This window comes from Camarhynchus parvulus, chromosome 2 (assembly GCF_901933205.1).
Source record: "Camarhynchus parvulus chromosome 2, STF_HiC, whole genome shotgun sequence".
NCBI lineage: Eukaryota > Metazoa > Chordata > Aves > Passeriformes > Thraupidae > Camarhynchus > Camarhynchus parvulus.
In genome coordinates, this window is record NC_044572.1 from 73,116,863 (window position 1) to 73,137,615 (window position 20,753).

At 35.3% G+C, this 20,753-nt stretch overlaps 1 protein-coding gene across 2 annotated transcripts in view; it reads left to right on the forward strand.

Annotated features, from left to right (window-relative positions):
* CDH9 (cadherin 9) overlaps positions 1 to 19,501 on the forward strand; it is a 66,792-nt gene extending 47,291 nt beyond the window's left edge. For both annotated transcript variants that reach the window (XM_030970469.1, XM_030970475.1), the window contains 7 exons: positions 954 to 1,141; positions 2,428 to 2,681; positions 3,864 to 4,000; positions 5,390 to 5,511; positions 15,513 to 15,630; positions 15,716 to 15,967; positions 18,693 to 19,501. In XM_030970469.1, the coding sequence (XP_030826329.1) occupies positions 954 to 1,141; positions 2,428 to 2,681; positions 3,864 to 4,000; positions 5,390 to 5,511; positions 15,513 to 15,630; positions 15,716 to 15,967; positions 18,693 to 19,180 (1,559 nt within the window). In that variant the 3' untranslated portion in view covers positions 19,181 to 19,501. The remainder of the gene's footprint in view (positions 1 to 953; positions 1,142 to 2,427; positions 2,682 to 3,863; positions 4,001 to 5,389; positions 5,512 to 15,512; positions 15,631 to 15,715; positions 15,968 to 18,692) is intronic.
* The last annotated feature ends 1,252 nt before the right edge of the window (positions 19,502 to 20,753 follow it).

Sequence of the window (20,753 nt, forward strand, 5' to 3'; positions counted from 1 at the left end):
ACTCAGTAAAGTAATATGAATTTACATGAAAAAACAGATCAAAAGGAACATTAGATTCTGGCATGTTATGCACAAAATATGAACTCATCAGATGTGTTTGGATTTTTTTACATTTTCTTGGTAGCAAATAACAGAAAATACTGAATTTTAAATTTTTTTGTCTTGCTAGTGAGGAAACATCTTCTATGTCTGCTTCTTCCTGGTGAAGAAATCCATCTGATTATTAGTTTTTCTGTTACATCATGTCTTTAAAATTAGATTAAAAAAAAAAAGTTGTCAGAAAGTATGTTTGAATTCACTTTTCATACACACAAGCAAGAGTAAAGGGTCTGTGTAATCAGATTTCTTTCTAGGAGACTGATTATAAAAGTAACAATAGCAATTAACATGAACATGTGTCCAAATGCCCTTTACCATGACTCTTTACCTTGTACTATCAATAATAGATGAATTTATTATTTTCAAACAGAACACTTACTGCAATATATTTCAAAGTAATTAAAAGAAAAGGTTATTCTATTTTAGTCTCTTTCCAAAATCCTCACTGATTTCTACAACTCTTGTTTGAGAACAACCTTGAGAGAACAAAACAAAATCCTTTCCTATTTCTAAATATATCTATAAACATTTTTGGATAAAAAATATATATATAGTGCTAATAATCAGGGTAAGAACTGGTACCTCACCAGGTGCAAAGGTTTTGCACCTTTGTCCCTTAAAACTGAAGAAAAAAAGAAGTGTTATAAGGCTTTGAAGAATAACTTGAATATTTTGACAGTTTGTCAATCAACTCTAAATCCTGTTTTAAAGTTTAGTGTGATGACTAGTGGCATTTTTCTTACAGTGTTTGGAACTTCAAGTTACTTTAAAAAATCTAGTTGAAATTGAAGATAATTTTTATTCAGAAAAAAAATATTTCTCAAAACAATAAGTGTTTGATTTTGCTCTTCTAGGCTCCTACCAGTTCAGCTCTCCTGAATCTGCACCACCTGGGACTCCTCTTGGCAGAATTAAAGCCAATGACCCCGATGTGGGAGAAAATGCAGAGATTGAGTATAGCATCTCCAATGGGGATGGATCAGACATGTTTGATATCATCACTGACAAGGACACACAGGAAGGGATTATAACTGTCAAAAAGGTTTACTTTTTCTCCCTCTCTTTTATATGTACTTAGCTCTTCAGGTGTTACGGTTATTTTTCTTTTTCCAGGGGAAGGGAGGGTAGATCTCACAAGGGGTCAGGCTGCCAAGGAGCTGTTGTATTAGTTTTGTTCTTCTCTTTCTTCAGCAGGTATCTGCTATTTTCAAGTCTCAAGGGAAATTTACTGGCATGTCACTTCACATAAAGCAATATTTCAGGGGCTGCTGTCTGTTCAATATATAGACTCTCACACACAGTACTTTCAAATTAGGGCTGTGAAAACTTGGAGAGGTTCAGTTCACAGTGGGGTTTATCAGCTGATTGCTGTGCTAAGACTTACAAGAGTGGTAGGATTACCTGGAGCCTGATGAATTTGCACATCCAAGACTAAACTCTCCCTCTCTAACCTGTTCAAGAGCCAGTTATCCCCAGTACCTAAAATGTGTCTTGGTTTAAGTCCAGTCTTGGTGAAACTTCAATTGTTACATATGATGTCAGTGAAACTCCAAAGAGCAAAGACATTTACAGAAATTTAATTCAAAATCCCATGTCTGACAACATTATTGGTTGCTTTTCAGAATTCAGCCTCTTAAACTCTGAACACTTTTTTTGATTTTAGTGTTATTAAATATATCAGTAACATCAATTGATAACTACCTATAAATAAAATACCAATCTATAAACATATTTGGAAACACATATACTTGTTTATGTATATGTATCTATGAAGGTCTACCTACATATACATCTATGGATATGCATGATGTAAATGTCATATGGATTGAAAATCAAACTTCACAGATTTACTTTTTACTGAGGAACATGGAGACCAGGGACAAGTCTGGTTTGTTCCTAGTGGCAAACTGTAGATGGTAATGGGTAAAAGAAAGTAAAGAAAAGATAAGACAGAGATCATTTAAGAACTGGAATAATTGCTCTTTTTACTGCCAGTGTGATAAGACTTTACACAACTCCTTCTGTGGACTGAGTAAAACTTCCATGTTTCTATATTTTATATAAGTCAAAGCCTCCTGCTTTTTTCAGCAACCTGAGCAATTAGTAGGCAGAGGGATCATAACTGCCTTGCTATCCTATAATAATCTTTAGTTTTAGTGTCTAGAATAAGATCTAATATACTCCATCTTCTCCAAGATGGAGTAAAATTTTGAGCTTTTGTCCCTAAAAATGTTTCACCTTTTGATTTAGACTGTAAAACTTACTCACATGTTTTTAAAAGTGATGTAATTTTCTTTATTATTATTATTATTATTATTTGCTCCTCAGCATCTGGATTTTGAAAACAAGGTGTTATATACCCTAAAAGTAGAAGCAAGCAACACTCATCCTGATCCTCGCTTTCTTCAGCTGGGGCCATTCAAAGACACGGCTTTTGTCAAAATTTCTGTTGAAGACATTGATGAACCTCCAGTGTTCAGCAGACCCTGGTATTTAATAGAGGTAGATGAAGATGCCAAGGAAGGAAGCATTATTGGGCAGGTTGTAGCCCAAGACCCAGATATAGCAAAGAATGCAATAAAGTAAGCCATTATACAATATAAAATTCTTTAGATGTGGGTCAACAGAGAATAATGAGAGTGCAAGATAGAAAGAGGCTGTTTGGGTAATTAAGTACATGGGGGCTGTTGGAAAGTGTCCAAGAGAAATATCAATGTGAGCTTGTGAAGGTAAATACAATTAGCACAATAAGCGGTGCAGAGATTGCTTTTTAAAAACAGTCTACAGGAACCAGGTAAAAAGAAAGGAGATGTCAGCATTTAATTACCAGCATGTTCTAGTAGTTTCACCAAGCTGTTCATAAAATTATTCTTTTATACTATCTAAAACATTAAAAATTTTGTATTTCTGTGCTCCCTGATGCTTGATAACAGTCACACTTCTGTACATAACAGCCATGTTCCATAACTTAACTATTTAATGATCACAGTATATTGAATAAGAAATGATTGCAAGAAAGTAATGACAATTAGAAGTAAGAGTTCAGCGCTATGAAATTGCTGTAATTGTTACCAATCTGCTATTATTATCTGCAGTGACAAACAAGGCACTTAAGTTTGTCTATTTACCATGCAAGTCATTATGAAAATTGATCTCTGCATTTCTGAACAAGCCTTCTATGTACTAAAGCAGTATGTGTTGAGGTAGGAGGTGTAAGAGGAGGAGGAAAATATTTTTTTTTTAAGTAAAATATGTATAAAATCTCAATTTAACCTGATAATGACAAGATTTTAAGAAGTTTCATATTAAAGAACAAGTAATTGAAAGATTTTTCTCTCAAGTTTTGTGGTCCTTGTAACGCCTCAAAAATAGATTTTTTATATTGATACTTTCTTTTGTCTGCAATAGGTGCCCTTTGGTGACAGAGTTCTCTAAGAAACAATTAATTTGCAAAAAATCATACCTAAAAAAACTTCACTTTTAGTTATTAGTCTAAAATTCACTTTATGAGCTAAAATGTAATTTCAATTATCAATCTAAAAGCCACCCACATAATAATTTGCTCTTCATCCTCCTCACTAATCTTAAAATTGTTTCTAAGTATTTGTAGCATGCAGGTAGTTAAGGGAAAACTTAGGTTAATTGTAAAGGAAACATTCTTGATTAAGCACAGTTAAAATTGGAAAACTTTCAGAGGTGGCTGTGAGCTAAACTGGAGACTGCGATGGGAGATTGTGATGCTCAATTTTACTGTATCTTGACAGATATTCTGTAGATCGACACACTGACCTTGACAGAATATTCAACATCTATTCAGGGAATGGATCCTTATTCCTCTCGAAGCCACTTGACCGAGAAGAAACTCCCTGGCACAACATCACTATCATAGCAACTGAAATCAGTAAGATGAAGATAAAATTTATCTCAGAAGAATATTTGAACTGAGAAAATGATTAAATTCTACAGTTTCTATGACTTACCTTGTTTCATTAGTCTTGCCCTTATCCAGATATTATTGATAGACAAGATATCTTTAAACACACATATAAAAGCCCAATTTATATTTTAAGCTATGTTTTGCCCATTTTTTACAAAGATATTTAGGAAGTCTCAGGTTCAATAAAACCATGTACAATATACATTACATAAGTTAACTGGTTCCTTGAGATTTCACATCAAATAATTAGGCGCAGGTGTGATGCACTGGCTCTATTCCAAGCTAAGTCTTTGGGAAAATCCTTGGGAGAAGAGGAGAAAAAATGTCCCTGACATACAAATACGTTGTCAGAATAACCTTTGTAAATGAGAAAAAAATATGTTTTACCTCAAGTGATTTAACTCATCTCAGAAAATGGCTTTGTTTGAAGTCAAGACTAGGGAAATTTTTTGCCCTCCACATCTGAAGTAAACTGTGAGCTTAATCTTTCACCTGGATTCTTTCCTAATCTGTTAGATGCTTTCAGGCTAGATGCATCTTGCCTACCTTTTTTCTGAGGACACAGTCATCAAAGGGGGAAACAGATGATTTTAGTGAAAAAGTTTCCTTCATTCTTTTATTCTCCTATTGATTCCCCTGGAGTCAATGTGCTTAAGAGCCTGAGAGTTGGGTAATGTGGAGAGATGAATCATATCCCCATTTTCAGAAAGATTTATATCTTTTACCTTTTCCTCTCAAATGCTTTTCATTGTTTTGTTAAAAATATTCTAGATTTTCAATATGCATAGTGTGAGAACCCTCTCTGGCAATACCTTGAGTTTGGAGGTTTGTGAAGATTGATTGATGATCATATCCTGCATATATCATTTTATTATTTTGTTTTTTGCAGTTAGGGGAGAAAGGACAACTTTGGTTTGAGTTTTTTATGGTTTTGTGTTTGTGTGTGGTTCTGGTGATAGTGCTGTTCACTGACACTCTTTTACTGCTTTATTGATTTGAAAAGGTAAATGTCCTTAGCAGCTCAGCCTCATGGAACAGCTTTTGCAATGAACTATTTCTTGAACTGATATAAAGAATACAACTCCCTAACAACTCAGTGATCTGTTTTTAATGTAAATAAATTTGAGCATATTTTATATTATATATACACATATATATATAATAATAGAAAAACTTCTTTCAAATATAAATAGGACTTTCATGTATATGTAATGTATGTCATCAGAAAATGAAATATAATTGTTTTAGTATAATCAAGAAAATTGAACATTTCTAATATCTTTTGGAAAAAAGGTATTGGATCGTTTTCATATACATATCTCTTTGTATTGTAATATTTTTTCTTTTTTTCAGATAATCCTAAACAAAGTAGCCAGATACCTGTCTTCATACGGATTTTAGACATAAATGATCATGCACCAGAGTTTGCCAACTACTATGAAACATTTGTTTGTGAAAATGCAAAAGCAGGACAGGTAAACCAATACTGATATTACCAAAAGACTTGTAGGGAAACTATCCCGCAGTGCCATCATGAAGACTTCAATGTATTAGTTTGAACAGCAGTAGAGTAACCCAGCCTCTTCTTTTCCTATCTTCTGCAGAAAATGCAAGTTGATTCAAAAAAGGTCATAAAAGATGAAGGATAATATCCTAGTAAAATAGCATAGCATATAATAAAAAATGATACTTTAATGTGGTTTTTAATTTCTGATATCAGAAAATATTTTTCGGAAATAGTTTAGCATAATGCTACAAAATGCGTTATGCTTTACAATAATTCCATTTATTTCTGGATTTTTATAATTGGTTTAGTTAATGTAGCAACACCTTCAAGTACATGAAACAGGAAAATCTTTATTATGTCTCAGTTAAGAAGGTGTGTAAACCAAGTTTTTTCAAAAATAAAGGACAATGTAACTCTTTCCATTGTAGGTTAAAACTCAGTCTGGCATTGGGTTGAGTCTAGTCAAAGGTCATATATATTCCTTTCTAAACTACCTCGGAATTCCAAGACAAGAAAAAAAATTGAGGGTAAAACAAAGTGATAATTTGGATATGAGTAATTAGATAAACCAAGAGGACTCAGATCCAGCATATTATGAAAATGTCTTAATATTGCTGCCATTATGACATCATCTATTTATGCTAATGCCAATCAGTCCTTCAGTTTTAAACCCGGTGAAGAAAGATTTTTTCTTCACAGGATTTACAAAAGAAGTGGACTTAGTAGCAGATTAGGTACTTTATCTCTCCAAAATGTCTCACGCATAAGCCTCTTCTCTAGACTGATTAATTTTTGACTGTAAGAAAAAAAGTTGAGATCATTATTTTCACTAGCACAAACATGAGTAGGTTCCTACTCTAGGAGAGACAAACCAGGATGAAGCCCTAAGAGCAGCTTAGGTCTATCCCCAGGTCTCACTAGCTTTAGGCTGTCATCATCCAGCCAAAACTGTCTGGCATCATGGAAAATATGTGGAAAGGATCAGAATGTATAATAGTTTGTTCTTCTTTAGAGCATGGTGACCACGCAATATTCAAAGACTTTACTAAGATGGGTGGTATGGATAGGCATCAGGAACCATGCTCATGTTTTACCTGATTTTCTGCCCAGTGTTTATTTAAGTCACAGAGGCTTCACTGAAGGTAGCATAGATGGTACCTGAGATGAGTTTACCTTTTCAGGTATTGCAGAACCTTATGCAGAGCAAGAATACTTGTTCTTGCTCAATTCAGATCCAATTCAAGTGATGCTTTATGAATTTTTTAACAGATAGAAAAAGAAATAAAAAAGGGAGAAAAAAGAGTACACAATAAATTGTAGGGAGACTGCATAAAATTCTATTTTTTATTAAACATATTATCAGAATTCAGGCAAAATTGGTTAGGCTGGAAGAGGATACTTTGATTAAAAAATGACTTCCCTTTGAAGAGGAATTTGACAATTTTTTCATTCTTTTTTTAGAGAATGTTTTACTATTTTTCATGTAAATTATATAAATAGATTAATATACACTTCAAAGGAAGTGATGAATTAAATTAAAACAGTGGAAGAAATTATCATACCAGAAAAATGAAAAAAGAGTGCTTTTCACAACAACTAAGGTTTATAATCACATCGTCCTGTCTTAACCAGTGACATAAATTGCCACTTAAAAATACAGTTCGAGCCTTACAGAAGATACAAAAATTCTCCAAGCTTTTAGCCAAAAGACCCATAGAGTTTTGCTTATGACTTTTAAGCTGCTTTTTTTCTTGCTGAATGCATTCAGATAATTCTAGCCATTAAGTTCAAACAGCTGCCATAGAACCAAAATTCTGTTAGTGTAATAATGTCTCATTACACAAGACAAAATTGAGGTAAATAAATTTTAAAATTTCAGTGTGATGACTGAAAAGAAAAGTAAGTAATATATTTTATTTTCATAACACAAAGAATGGTTCAAAAGCTTAGAAATTAAGATCTAATTGAAATTAATCTTGTGAAATTTTTCCAACCAGCAAACACAGGTTTTGTCATATATTTGAAGAAGTTCAGTCCTCGCAGACTGGCTGTCAATTTCCTTAATCCAATTTCCATCTAGTCTAGCATACTTGGTGAAATACCCATGAATGTATGAAATATCATTTACCTTTCTGGTAAATTCTGTGCTTACCTAATAACAGATATGACAGAGACCCATTGGATACGTATACATGTTGTTTTCCAAACCTCCTACACATCTAATTTACCAATGTAATTTCAGCAATTATTTTCCCTCATTGGAAAATCCCACAAAAATACTATAAATAGAGCGTGCACCAAGTGTAGCTACAGAAAAATGAGAGATCCATTTTAGTTTTCTATTTCTTGACAGTTGAGGTCTTCAAGAGAGGCACCTGAATTTGTATCTGGACATTTATGTCTAATTGATTTAGTATTTCAGAAGAGAGACTACCTTAAATACATGAGAGTACTTTTATTTTGGTGCTTAAAATAGCAATGAATATAGAAATATGAACTTGAATGTTTTGGCCAAGGGTGCTAAGTTCCAGAGAACCTGCTCAAGTCTAGCAGTCCCTGTGTAGTATAAGAAAAAAGGAAACGTGTTCATTTAGTACTATTTCAACCTATTTTAGAGATCACCTAAACCAGCTTTTAGATTATAACCATTATTCCTTTTTGAGACATCACAGCACTGCTTCTGCATCTGGTACCATAACAAAAGAAAAGAATCAGACTGAGAAGATAAATGTATTTAGGTTTTTTGGTTTTTTTTTTTTTTTTTTTTAACCAGGACCAGCTATTAGTCACACTCCTTTCTAAGTCTCAGGTACATCAGGAAGCATCAGAATGATCAAATATTGTTCTCTGCAGCCGAGTAACAGTACTCATTCTAAGCATCAACAGATGTTAGATGCTTCACTCGCGGTTTTCAGATAGCCTTAGGAGGGTCAGAGGAAAGAACATCCTACAGAGTTTCTCCTACTCTTTTATCTCCAAGCAACAATGGTAGGACTGGGGATAAACCTTATCATAAAAAGTTAATAAAAATTTATGTTCATTAGGCTGAAACGCATTTGTCAGCATGAGAATCTTATTTCATTGGCTAGTACACAGGCTAAAGAACAGTAGGAGCAGACTTCCTCTCATGCAATTTAGAAACCTCTAATCCTGAAGCCCCAGGGACTATTGTGGGGAAAGCTTTGGTACAAGCTCTCTCATGCCCTTGTCACAGGAATTAATTGGGTCTTTTTAGCTGGATTAGAGGATGAGTACTCTCCATGGAAACCAGGAAGATATACTCGAGAAGGAGACTGATTTAACTGAACAACTTGTTGGTAAAAGTTTAGCTCCATAGTTTATTGCAAAGTTTATTGTTGGCAAAAATTTAGCTAATTTCAACATCCATCTAGAAAACAATCTGGGTCACTATTTTTCCCCTCTGATGCAATATTCTTTTCTGCCATTCACAGGCTTTCAGACATCAGAATGTAAAAAGTTTGTTTCCTCCTTCAGAGACTTGGCTGATTTTTCTTTTCATTACTCTCCATATCCTCCCTTTCTTTTTAAAATAGAGCAGAGAGAGGTCACTTTTTCTCAAGCGTGCATTGCTAATTATCAGTCATGGCTTTGTATACATTGTAGCTGCTTCACTGGGTAGACAACTTTTGACTTATTTTAAGTCAAAAGTTGTCTACCTAACTGTCTTTTTAAGTAAGAATTGAAGTGAGAGTTTTCCAACTTTTGATAAGCATTCAGTCCTGCTTAAAACTGCCAACACATTTGTGGAACAGAGCCAAGCTCTGGAAACCAAACTGCTTTGCATTACTTAACGTGAAGTTTTGTGAAGAGGCAGGCATCTATTCAAGCTTGCACATGTGTGATGGAGGAGGTTTTCTGCAGCTAGCACCTTACAGGGGTATAGCCTAGAATTGTGTCTGTACAAGTGTGATCACTCAGGCTGCATAATGGCAAGATGGACATCCACTGACAGCTAGATTGATTTTGAAACACTCCTATGGGCCATATCATCACGTCTTTTACATAACCTTTGTGCCGCATATTTATGCTTGCTGTTAATAATACATTCAAGGTTAGCTAGTGATTGACCCTACCAGATCATACAGGCAGGAAAAGGGGTAAGAGGAAGAGAGGATATGAGAAAATAAGCTGTTCTTCCATCGTTTCCCCATAACATTTGCACACATTGTTCTCATGATTGCCATATATAGTTTCTCTCACAGGATTTTTTTCCCCCATAGTTTATTGCAGACAAAATGGTGAAGTCTTTCCAGATTCCTAGAGAAACACTTGCAGCACCAAAAAAGTTCAATAACTTTCAAGAAAGCCAGTGCTTTGGGATACAGAATTTCTGTTCTCTTCTATACCACTTCTTAAAAAATGTTAGACAAAATAAACACTAACATTTCCTAGACATTTCTTTCTCAAGTGCTTAGAGATACGTTTAAGTCTTTTATTACTTTTATTTCTCTGTTGTACAAAAACCAGGTTTAACTAAGAGCATGATATAACAAAAAATGAAAGCCCAAATGCTTCAAGCAGATTAAAAGCCTGCTCCTCTTTTCTGTTACATACAGAAACAACAAAAATTCAGAAGTTGTTACTGTATCTGTACCTTAACAATATCTTTCCCTAGTAGTCTTCCTGACTGGAAGTACAAGTTTTATATGATAATCATGTTGTATTTAAACTTCAGAAAGGTGATCTACAACACAGACCATCTTTAAATTTCTGTGAAAGTGATGTTATTTTTCAGCATATATAGTGAATTTTGAAAGAAAGAATTTTGAAAAAGAAAAATATGTAGAAATAAAATAACAACCACCAATACATTACTGTTTTGAAAAGAAGTAGCAGCAGCAAACTTCTTTGCAAACATTCTATTTGTATTTGTCTAAGGTTTTGTTTTATTAGTACAAATGTTTAACCTGAAAATATATCGTATGTGCCCACCCGCGGACCTCATCTTGTTCACGTTTCTCCGAGGAACTTTTCAAAGCATGTGGCTGTAATTTTTAAAGAGTGCACCCTGGAGCCAAGGTGCAGCAGTCATTTATTTGCATGACATGCCAAGCAAGCATACACTGAAAAGCCCGTCTTAAAAGTGTCCAGATGGTGCTGACCTCTGTGCTATAACGCTTTAACATTTGCTTTAATGGATCCTATATTTCTTTTAAAGGCATTCCCAAGGCTGAGCCTATAACCAAAACCTTCTACTTGTGCAGCTTTCTGTGTATACAAGTGCAGCCTCAGGAGCGCTAACAGCGTGCTCTGAAGTGCACAGAGACCACTCCTATTTCAGAATTCCCCCAGCTAGCTTCTACTTGCTTGCTGTCTTTAAAACAACTTGAAGAGAAGCCTTTGCCTAAGGATGTTTAGATACATAGAAGGAATCTGTATCTAGGCAGTCCACTCACCCCCAACCACTTTTTCAGACATAAGTATGAATAACTGTAAAATAGCCTGAACATAAACTACAATCATAGTTTTGACTGTGGTGCAAGTCCTGAAATCACAGCATCCAGGTCAAAAAATCCAAACAATATGAAACAGGATTGTAATTGAAGTATTTCCATGTTTGAAAAAAAAAATATTTCAATGGAAAATAGGTCCAAACCCTTTAGCAGAATCTCTGTCTTCATCATGAAAGAAACAAATAGAATCATGGAATCATACAATGATTTGAATTGAAAAGGACCTTAAAGACCACCTTGTTCCAACTCCCTTGGCTATGTCCAGGAATGTGACCAACTAGACTGGTTGGGTTGCTCAGGGCTCAATCCATCGTCACTTGGAACACTTTCAGGGATGGATCATTCACAGTGTCTCTGGGAAACTTGGTTTAGTGTCTCACTGTCCTTTGAGTGAAGAATTCCTTTCTAACATCTAATCTAAATCTTTCCTCTTTTAGTTAAAAGTCTTTCTCCCTTGTCTTTACACAGATCCCAATCTGCCTGTGTAAGAAGTCAATCTTCCACTCTTTTATAAGCCCTCTTAAAGTACTGGAGGATGACAATAAGATCTCTTTAAAGCCTTCTTTTCTCCATACTGAATAACCCCATCTCTCTCAGACTGTCTTTATAGTACATATACTCCATACCCCTAACCATCTTTGGTCCCCTACTTTCGACTTCCCCCAATAGGCCCCTATCTCTATTATGGTTAGGACTCCAGACCTGAATTCAGCACTCCAGGTGGGATCTCACAATGGAAGAGTAGAGCAGTAGAATCACTTCCCTTGACCTGCTGACTGCTCCTCTTTTGATGCAGCCCAGGATACAGTTGGCCTTCTGGGCTCATTGTTGGCTCATGTCCTACTTTTCATCCACCAGAACCCTCAAGTTCTTCTCTGCAAGGCTGCTGTCAATGACATCTTCTCCCATTCTGTACTCTTGTCTAGGATTGCTTTGGCCCACATGCAGTACCTTGTACTTGGACTTGTTGAACTTTGTGAGATTCTCATAGGTCTATTTCTCACGATTTCCCAGGTGTCTCTGGACAGGATCCCTTCCTTCTGTTGTGTCAACCACACCGCTCAGCCTCATGTCATCGGCAAACTTGCTGAGTATGCACTTGATCTCACTGCCTATGTCATTGACAAAGATATTAAAGAACACCTTTCCCAGGACACCAGTCATTGTCAGAGCACTGCTAAACAGCATGGCTAAATGAGCACTGGTCCCAAAATCATTAGGAAAAGTTTCCATTTGGAATAATTCTTCGTGCTACTCATTTCGCACTGTCAAACTGCTACAAACATCTTGTCCTGAGTGTGAAAGAGAAAAATAAACTTCATGTCAATGTCTATATTTAAACTTCCATTACCCTCAAAGAATAGTGACCTTAAAAACTTGAATTGACCCATTAAGATCCACTCAAGAGTATGACACTCTTTCTTTAAATATACAGAAATGTTCATGCACATGCATAGGCAGCCCTCAAAATAGTGACAATAGTGCTGTATTTTCTAAAATATGCTCATTCACGTGGGCAGGTATGAAAGAAAGAAAATAATAAGAAAGGTTTTATTTTCTCTAAGCTTGATCTGCTTGAAATATATTTGAGTAAAAGTAATTTTCCTGAAATAACTCTTCCGTCATAAATCTTACAGCACCACAGACCTTGCTCTCAAGTCCTGATGGAGAGTGATCATACCTCAATGTCCATAAGTGCATCAAAATGGGTGAATATATTTCCAAAATGAAATCACAAAATGTACACAAAAAAGTACTAGATTTTCCTCATATAAATGAGACACTTAAAAATAGCCAGACCACTTTCATTTCTGTGGTGATTATCATTGACATCATTGTCTTTTATTTACAGCTGTATAACTGAAAAAGAAAAATCCTTAATAAGATAAGAGTTCTAATTTCCTTTCACCTGTTCATCATTTGGAACAATTCACCTGCAATCATGGTTTCTCATTGTTCTTTTAATCTCCCATTTTTTTCTGCTAGACAAACAGCTGGTTCTCAATTCATGTTGCCAATAGTTAGATCAGGTAATGAGGTTGGGTTTTTTCCTTCTTCAGCCTTACCCTCAACAATAATTATTTGTTGTAATTAGGTTCCTCTGTGCCTGGTACAATTGTATTTCTCCATGTGATTTGCACATGAAGGGATTCAAATCTTACAAACACCAAATGATTGCATCTCAAAAAGACCTGAGAAACTCACCTGCACTTTCTGAGAGTTATTGCAACAGGATATTTTCTCCTGGAGTGTTTCAGCAAGTTATTGTAAACCACACAAATGTTGTCACTTACTCTAATTCTCTCTTCTCCCTGGAACTTTTCTATTTCTTCTGTATTTTCAAACTTGTGCTAATCTGAAAGGAAAATTTTCTCATTTAAATTTGATGTCTTAGCCCAGTCAAAATATTTTGGGTGGTTTTTTAGCAGTATTTTTAAATTGTGGAAAACTATAATTAAACCCAATCCCAGTCTTACCTTCTGTACTAACACTCTCAGAGGCAGATTACAGGAAAGACAAAAGCAATTGAACATTAGAAAGTTATTGACATAAACTGCAATGTAGAAACACTCTGAAGAGGATACCTCACCATAAACAAGGATTTGATTAATCTTGTGAAACAGCTAAAAATTATTTTAAAAAATCAAAAGATCAGTGAACATTAAATGCTTTAAAAGTCAAAGTGGTATATGTAGTATATGTAGTTATTACTCCAATTACACTTATGAAAAGTGCATTATCCTGCTTTGAGCATAGTCACATCCTTTTGTGCAAGGCTTATATTTACAAATTACCATTCAAGTTCCTCAATATACCTCAAAAATAAAAAGAAATTATAAACAATATTTTGTGCTTTTTTTAGAAGGAGCTGTTGGAAAGTGAATGAGCTAAACACAGACCCCTCAACTGTTTCTGTGTTGTGTTTTGGATTTTTTTGCTTTGGGGTTTTTAAAATTATAATTCAATATTATTAACTGCAATCAAATTATCCAAAGTTAACTAGAAAAAATGGGTCAAATATCCGTGGTGCAGTACAGCACTAGCAGTAGCAAGTTTCTGAATGATAACAGCAAAAAACCACTTTAATATAATGATTCATTCTGTGAGACGCTACATACCTTCAAAAATTTAACTGTATCTTCAAGTCCCATTAAGATCAATGTTGCGAGACAGTATATATGAAAAAGGAATTCCTAATTTGATTGGCATAAAGTTTACAGATCATATTAGTGCTACTTTTCGATTACTGTATTTCTGAAAGAAGTCAAGCTGCCCCTCCTTTGGAAATAAAAGAAAAACAAAGTCTTTGATAACCAGTGGCTTTGATATCTGTGGGATTTCAAGACATCCTGAACACTGGAAACACCTGAAATCTCAAGACAGTCATTGGCTCTCTCTTGGCTTTGAAAGAAAAATGTCTGGCTGCTGAACTCATTCTGCCTTTAAGTGCCGTAGAAATGAACCTGTACTGAGTTATAGCATCCTCAGTTGAGACTCACTCCTATTCTCATGCTACCAGTTTTGCCATGCTGTGATTGAATGCAAACCTGTCCTTGCAAACCAAGGTGGACTATGGGTTACTCTCTATTGTGAGACCCATCAGGAAGGGCAAATGACAGAACAGCCACTCACAGAGCTTTCTGGAGTTATTGTGGCTCACAGTGCTCATAGTGTGGTATGGTGTTAAATGTTGCAAGTCAATTCATAAACCACAGTTGATCCCATGTAACTTTCCTTCCTCAGTTCTGCCGCTGTTTCCTTTAGCCTCTCTGTCAGTCCAGCAGAAGATAGATTAAAAAAATAGTCAAATTTTAGCATTTATGTGTGTCTACATAAATGTGAGTACACACATTTGCACGTTTTGATGCAACAGGAAAGCTTATGCAATCCAGAGGTACTACTGAAGCCTCTCTTTTTTCAGCCCACTCTACTCTGACCCTATTCTGGCACTATTATCACTCCTTCCCAGCTGGGCTTGAGTGGCCTTGTTAGGGCAGCTATTAAGATCCACAGCCAGAGGTTTCAATTTAGGAGGGAGTAAAGCTTCTCTTTTTATTACCCCAGGAGAATTGAGAATCCTGCCAGTGCAGTACACCAATTTATCACCAGGAGCAGATGAGGTGGATTGAGAATTAGACCCACTTAACAACTGGTTTACACAGCACTCTCTGTCATTGCTACATGAAGCCACAGGAGGTTTATGGCTTATTCAGAAGGGCAAATGTTTCTGTATCACTGCAAGATACTGAGTACAAATCAAAGCACATGTCTGTTCTGCAGTGAGGACTGGACTCTTTTTCATCCTTTGTTATGTGTTTAAACCATAAAGTAATTTGTTTGCTGTAACCTCTACTGTATTTATGTGGGAAACATTTGGCTTAGGACATCAGTTTTTGTCTTCAGATAGAGAGTCATTGGATTTTTATGGGACATGAAAACAGAGAATTGAAACACAAGATTTCTAAAATAGCATGAAATACTCTTTTCTTTATAGCTCATACAGACTGTGAGTGCAATTGACAAAGATCAGCCTCCTCGAGGACACAAATTTTTCTTTGAGTTGGTGCCAGAATTTGCTGTTCATCCAAACTTCTCTGTTGTAGACAACAAAGGTAACTGCTGACTCTAACATCTCCCTCCCCAATATCACATAAAACTTAATTCAGAAACCTTATTGATTCTGCGTTTCCATTCTAGATAACACAGCTGGAATTATGACCAGAAGAAATGGATATAGCCGTAGTAAGACGAGTACCTATCTTCTGCCCATCATTATATTTGACAACGACTACCCAATCCAGAGCAGCACGGGCACGCTGACCATCCGGGTGTGTGCCTGTGACAGCCGGGGGAACATGCAGTCCTGCAGCGCCGAGGCCTTGCTGCTCCCTGCCGGCCTCAGCACGGGGGCACTGGTGGCCATTCTCCTCTGCATCATTATCCTGCTAAGTAGGTACCTCTGACGAGATGTTTACTTGATCAGACAAAGATCTAGTCACTTCGAGAGTCCTGATATTCTTAAAAATGACCCTGCAGAAAAATATCATCATTACTCTTTAGAAGATTGTGTAGAGAAGAGTGAGACTGTGCTATTCGTATTAAATACAATTGAAAATATAGGGTCAGTTTTAGTTACCATGCTCATTCGAGTAATGTTCATACCATAATCAGATCTTCATTTAGATCCAGAATTTTAAAATCATATTTCTGAAGCTGTGCTAAGTTTTGCAACAATGTTATGAATTATATTAGTTATTTAATGTGAAAGATTTGGATTTTTCCTGTACAGAAAATATTTAGCTCAAAAGCGTAGGATAGAAATATTAAATTTCTTGCAAGTGATAGTGAGAACTGCTGATTAAATAAGTATAAGAACAGAAGTCAGATGAGTGTTTGGAAGGTAGAAGCATTAGAAAGATGTGGTTACATATGAAGGAAGTAGAATAAATGTTAGCTCATTATCTGGTGTTAAGAATATAAAAATTTCAACTTGCATGTTTTACAAGTGTCATCACCTCTACTTTCCAGTAAAACTCTGCAAAAAACCTCTTTCCTTTTCCACCTGTCCTAGCAAACATAGCTTGCCAAGGGGTCAGGGGGAAGCTACAGGTGTTAGTTTATATAAGGGGATATATTTTTCTTTTTCCAGTTTTTACCCTAGATTCAAGATAACTCTGTGATCCTCCTAATATTTGCTATAGGTATTAGAAGAAGTGCAATATCTATAGAATGTTTCTGTACTGTGCTTAAGGGAGGAAGAATACTTGAGCTCTAGCAAACTGATAAACTGCTTAGATTCAGGAACTGCTGCTGGCCTGGTTTCAGCATCAGCCCCCTTGGATTCCCCAGGATGTTGCCCAGGCATAGTCAGGGAATTTGCTGATAGTCTGCTGAGAGGCAGAACATGAAAGGCACCATTCTCAGGAGAAAATTATGGTTCAAACTCTGCCAGACCTAGCTCTTCACCTTGCATAGTTCTTATCATCATGTCAACAAGCTCTCCATCTTTAAAGTCATCCTGCATGCCCCGACAAGAACAGGGAAAAAAGGAGCATGAAATGCACACCATTACTAGCTCAGAATGAAAACATTGCTCTGATTGGCTGCAATGCTTGAGTACAGATTGAACAAATCTGTACTAAACTTTGAACTTATCAAAGTAAAATGTGCCACAGCAATAGAATATGAGACTCAGAAGAGGATCAAGGACCATTGCTGTGCAGAACAAGTTTGACCACTTCGTGTCTCAACCCCAGGGTTAGAGGCCCTGCTCTGCTTAGCACTGCTGACATATATGATGTCAAAGAAACATGCGACTGTGGAGTACCTAAACAGAAGTTTTAGTTTACAGCTAGCGTGACACTCAGCATCTTATTTAATATTTCAACGGGGTTGTGTGTTATAATAGTAAACTGGTGTCAACATGGCCAACATATGTGATACATACTAAGTACCAGGCTATGAAAGACGCTTTATATAATAACCTCTCAGTGACCTGCCCTTTTCTCCTACATGGAATTCTGTAGTGTTTTCTCCTACATGGAATTCTGTGTAGTTTCTAATCTAGCATTATGAAAAGAAGAGCCTCTGTACAGGTACAAGGAAGAAAACCCAAAGAATACTGAATGGAACATATATCTATTAATTTTAGATTCACAACATAATATCATGGCATGCGGAAGATTTCTGTTTCCCTCTCCCTACCTACAGCATGTCAAATCTTAGTTTTTATTCACCAATACTCAGATGATTCAGAGTAAAAACTTAGCTCCTAGGACTCCACTAAACCATTCAGCACTGTTGTAATTTATGGTTCAGCAATCACTGTTATGTCTCATTGACAGATGGTCTTTCTGGCCTCTTTTATTTACTCCAGCTACTGGAGAGAGAGTCAGATTTTTACATGCACTTAAGCATTGAATTGCTACTGAAATCAATAGCATTTAGACACCAGAATGTATTTAAAAAATCCTAACTTCATTTTTTTATCTCCCCTTAGAGAGCTTCATTTTTTGTATCAATCCTTACCTCTTCAGAAGAATTATTTAACTAGCACTTCATAAACTAAGGGGATCATGTTTTTTTCAAAAGAAACATTTAGTAACAAAGACTGGATTTCAATTCTTGCAGGCTTTGAAGCAAAAGTAGTTTTGTCAATTATATTGATAGCTTAAGGTCCTCAGGTTCATATTTTCAGAGGGACCTGTAGATCCCATATTCAAAAGTGAATTAGACACTTGGGAATACCTAAATCACTAGCTTTCAAGAGTGTGAATACCTTTTGCCAAGAGATTCAACTACATTTGATGAAAGGACCCTTAGTGACTGCCTAAAGGTGGTACTTAGAAAGTTAAAATCAAAATTAAACCTTAGTAGGATAATATTGTATGGCATTGTTTACTTTTCAACTTCAGCTTAGTTGCAAATTTATTTAAAATATAAAATATTTTTATCATTTCTCCCATAGGTTTAAAAAAGAATAAGTTTTTGATTGCTATCAAATTATTAATACTTTCCCTTATTAACTTGGAGATAGATTTTATCATTACATTCCTACTAAAAATCCCATTCCAGCCTTAAAACCTTTCCAGGTCAAAAGATGAGGTAAAATTTTGCCTTATTTATTTGCTTTCTAACAATCTATTCCTTCATTCACTTTTTTTTTCCCTTTTAGTATTAGTTGTCTTGTTTACGGCTCTCAAGAGACAGAGGAAGAAAGAACCCTTGATTATCTCAAAAGATGATGTTCGGGACAATATTGTGACCTACAATGATGAAGGAGGTGGGGAAGAAGACACACAGGCTTTTGACATTGGCACACTGAGAAATCCAGAAGCAAGGGAGGAAAGTAAGATGAGAAGAGATGTTATCCCAGAAACAATATTTCAGATAAGGCGGACTGCACCTCTTTGGGAAAACATCGATGTTCAAGATTTTATTCATAGAAGGTTAAAGGAAAATGATTCAGACCCAGCTGCCCCTCCTTATGATTCATTAGCGACATATGCCTATGAAGGAAATGATTCCATAGCAAATTCACTAAGCTCCCTGGAATCACTTACCACAGAAGGCAACCAAGACTATGATTACCTCAGTGACTGGGGACCTCGGTTTAAAAAACTAGCAGATATGTATGGTGGAGAGGACAGTGATCGAGACTGAGAAAGTAATCTGTGACCTGGTCAGTGTTAGTGGAATTCATGTCTATGTTCCTAGATAAATAAAGTGGCCTACTCTCTTACTTGAGAATAAAATATTTACAAAAAATAGGTGTTGTCTTAGTAAGGGTTTGCTTAATCAATAAGTCAACGTGAATGAATATGAATGATTGAGATTTTAAAAAACACTACAACCAACCTTCTATGCCTAGAAACCTATGATGAAAGGGTTTTATAGGGAATGAAAAGACAATAAAAGGCTTTTTGTGCCTTTGATAATTACATGGAAACTCCATATTTTTAAATTGCTTTGCTTTACCTTTCCTACTATGTTGGATAGTGTGCATCTGCATTGTAACTTAATCTCTAAAATATACTTTAAAAAGATTAATATTACTGCCATATTTATTGAGTTAAAAATGTCTGTGTGTTGATTCATCCTGATATTTTTATATATGTATATTTATATTTTTGTATTTTTATTAAATAAATTAGAATTTATAAAAAGACTACTTACTCATGTAGTTTGTCAATCATAAAGGACTGTCCAATCTTTCTGAACAAAGGAAACTTTGTATTGTGCAATACTTCATTTTTGAATGCATCTTCTTATATCAGATTAGTGGTTGCAATGTACTGTGCAAGAATGGTATAGAGAGAGGGCTCTGTAATGGGAATGCAGTGTAGATGACAGAAAGAACTATTTTGAAAAGGTGATTATAAATAAATGCACTCTGACTTGCAATGTGTATTGCTACATGGCATAATAATACAGTTTCATGGTGAAGCTCACTCATACATACCTTCTTACATGAACAGATGACCACTGAGAGGACTGAACAGATAGATGCCTAGGGATCTAAGGAACTATTAAAGTTTATTCTGGCAGATGTGAAAACAATTCTTAATATACCTTCAAAGAAATTGGATAATTAAACTAGCATCAATAATGAAACGAAGGTTATTATATACTAATCTTATTTTGGAGCTTTGAGACAATAAGAAAAATCAGGTACATTACTGATAGCTTCTTTTAAATAAAAGGGAGTCAAGAAATAAAAACAAAGTTTAACTAATATTTTATTAAAGTTGTTAATGTTTTAGTCCTTCAAAGAAGTGTGTACATTTGCATATTTCCTACAGCCTTAATGACAATCAGCAACTATGTATTTTTGTTTAAAATAGATTTGCTGGATATGCTTTTTGCAATGCACTTATTTTTTCACAACACAGAATAAAAGGAATATAATTGGATCACGTGATCTAACAAAGTTGAAAAGTTTATCCACACTTTAAAAAAAAAAGGAGAATATAAAACCACAAATTTATGGAAAAGGAGAAACAGTTTTGACAATATAGGAAGTACATTATCCATAGCATTTCCATTTTTAATGTTGACTTTAAAGAAAATCATCACCTGCAGATGTTAAAAAAAAAACCACCTACAAAATAATAATGTTTCAAGGTTTTCTCTATATTAATTAGACATTTTTCATGTCTTTTTATAATGAAACCTAAGATACACATTGACAATGTTAGGTGGACTATTAAAGCACTTATGTCTTACCACAAAAATA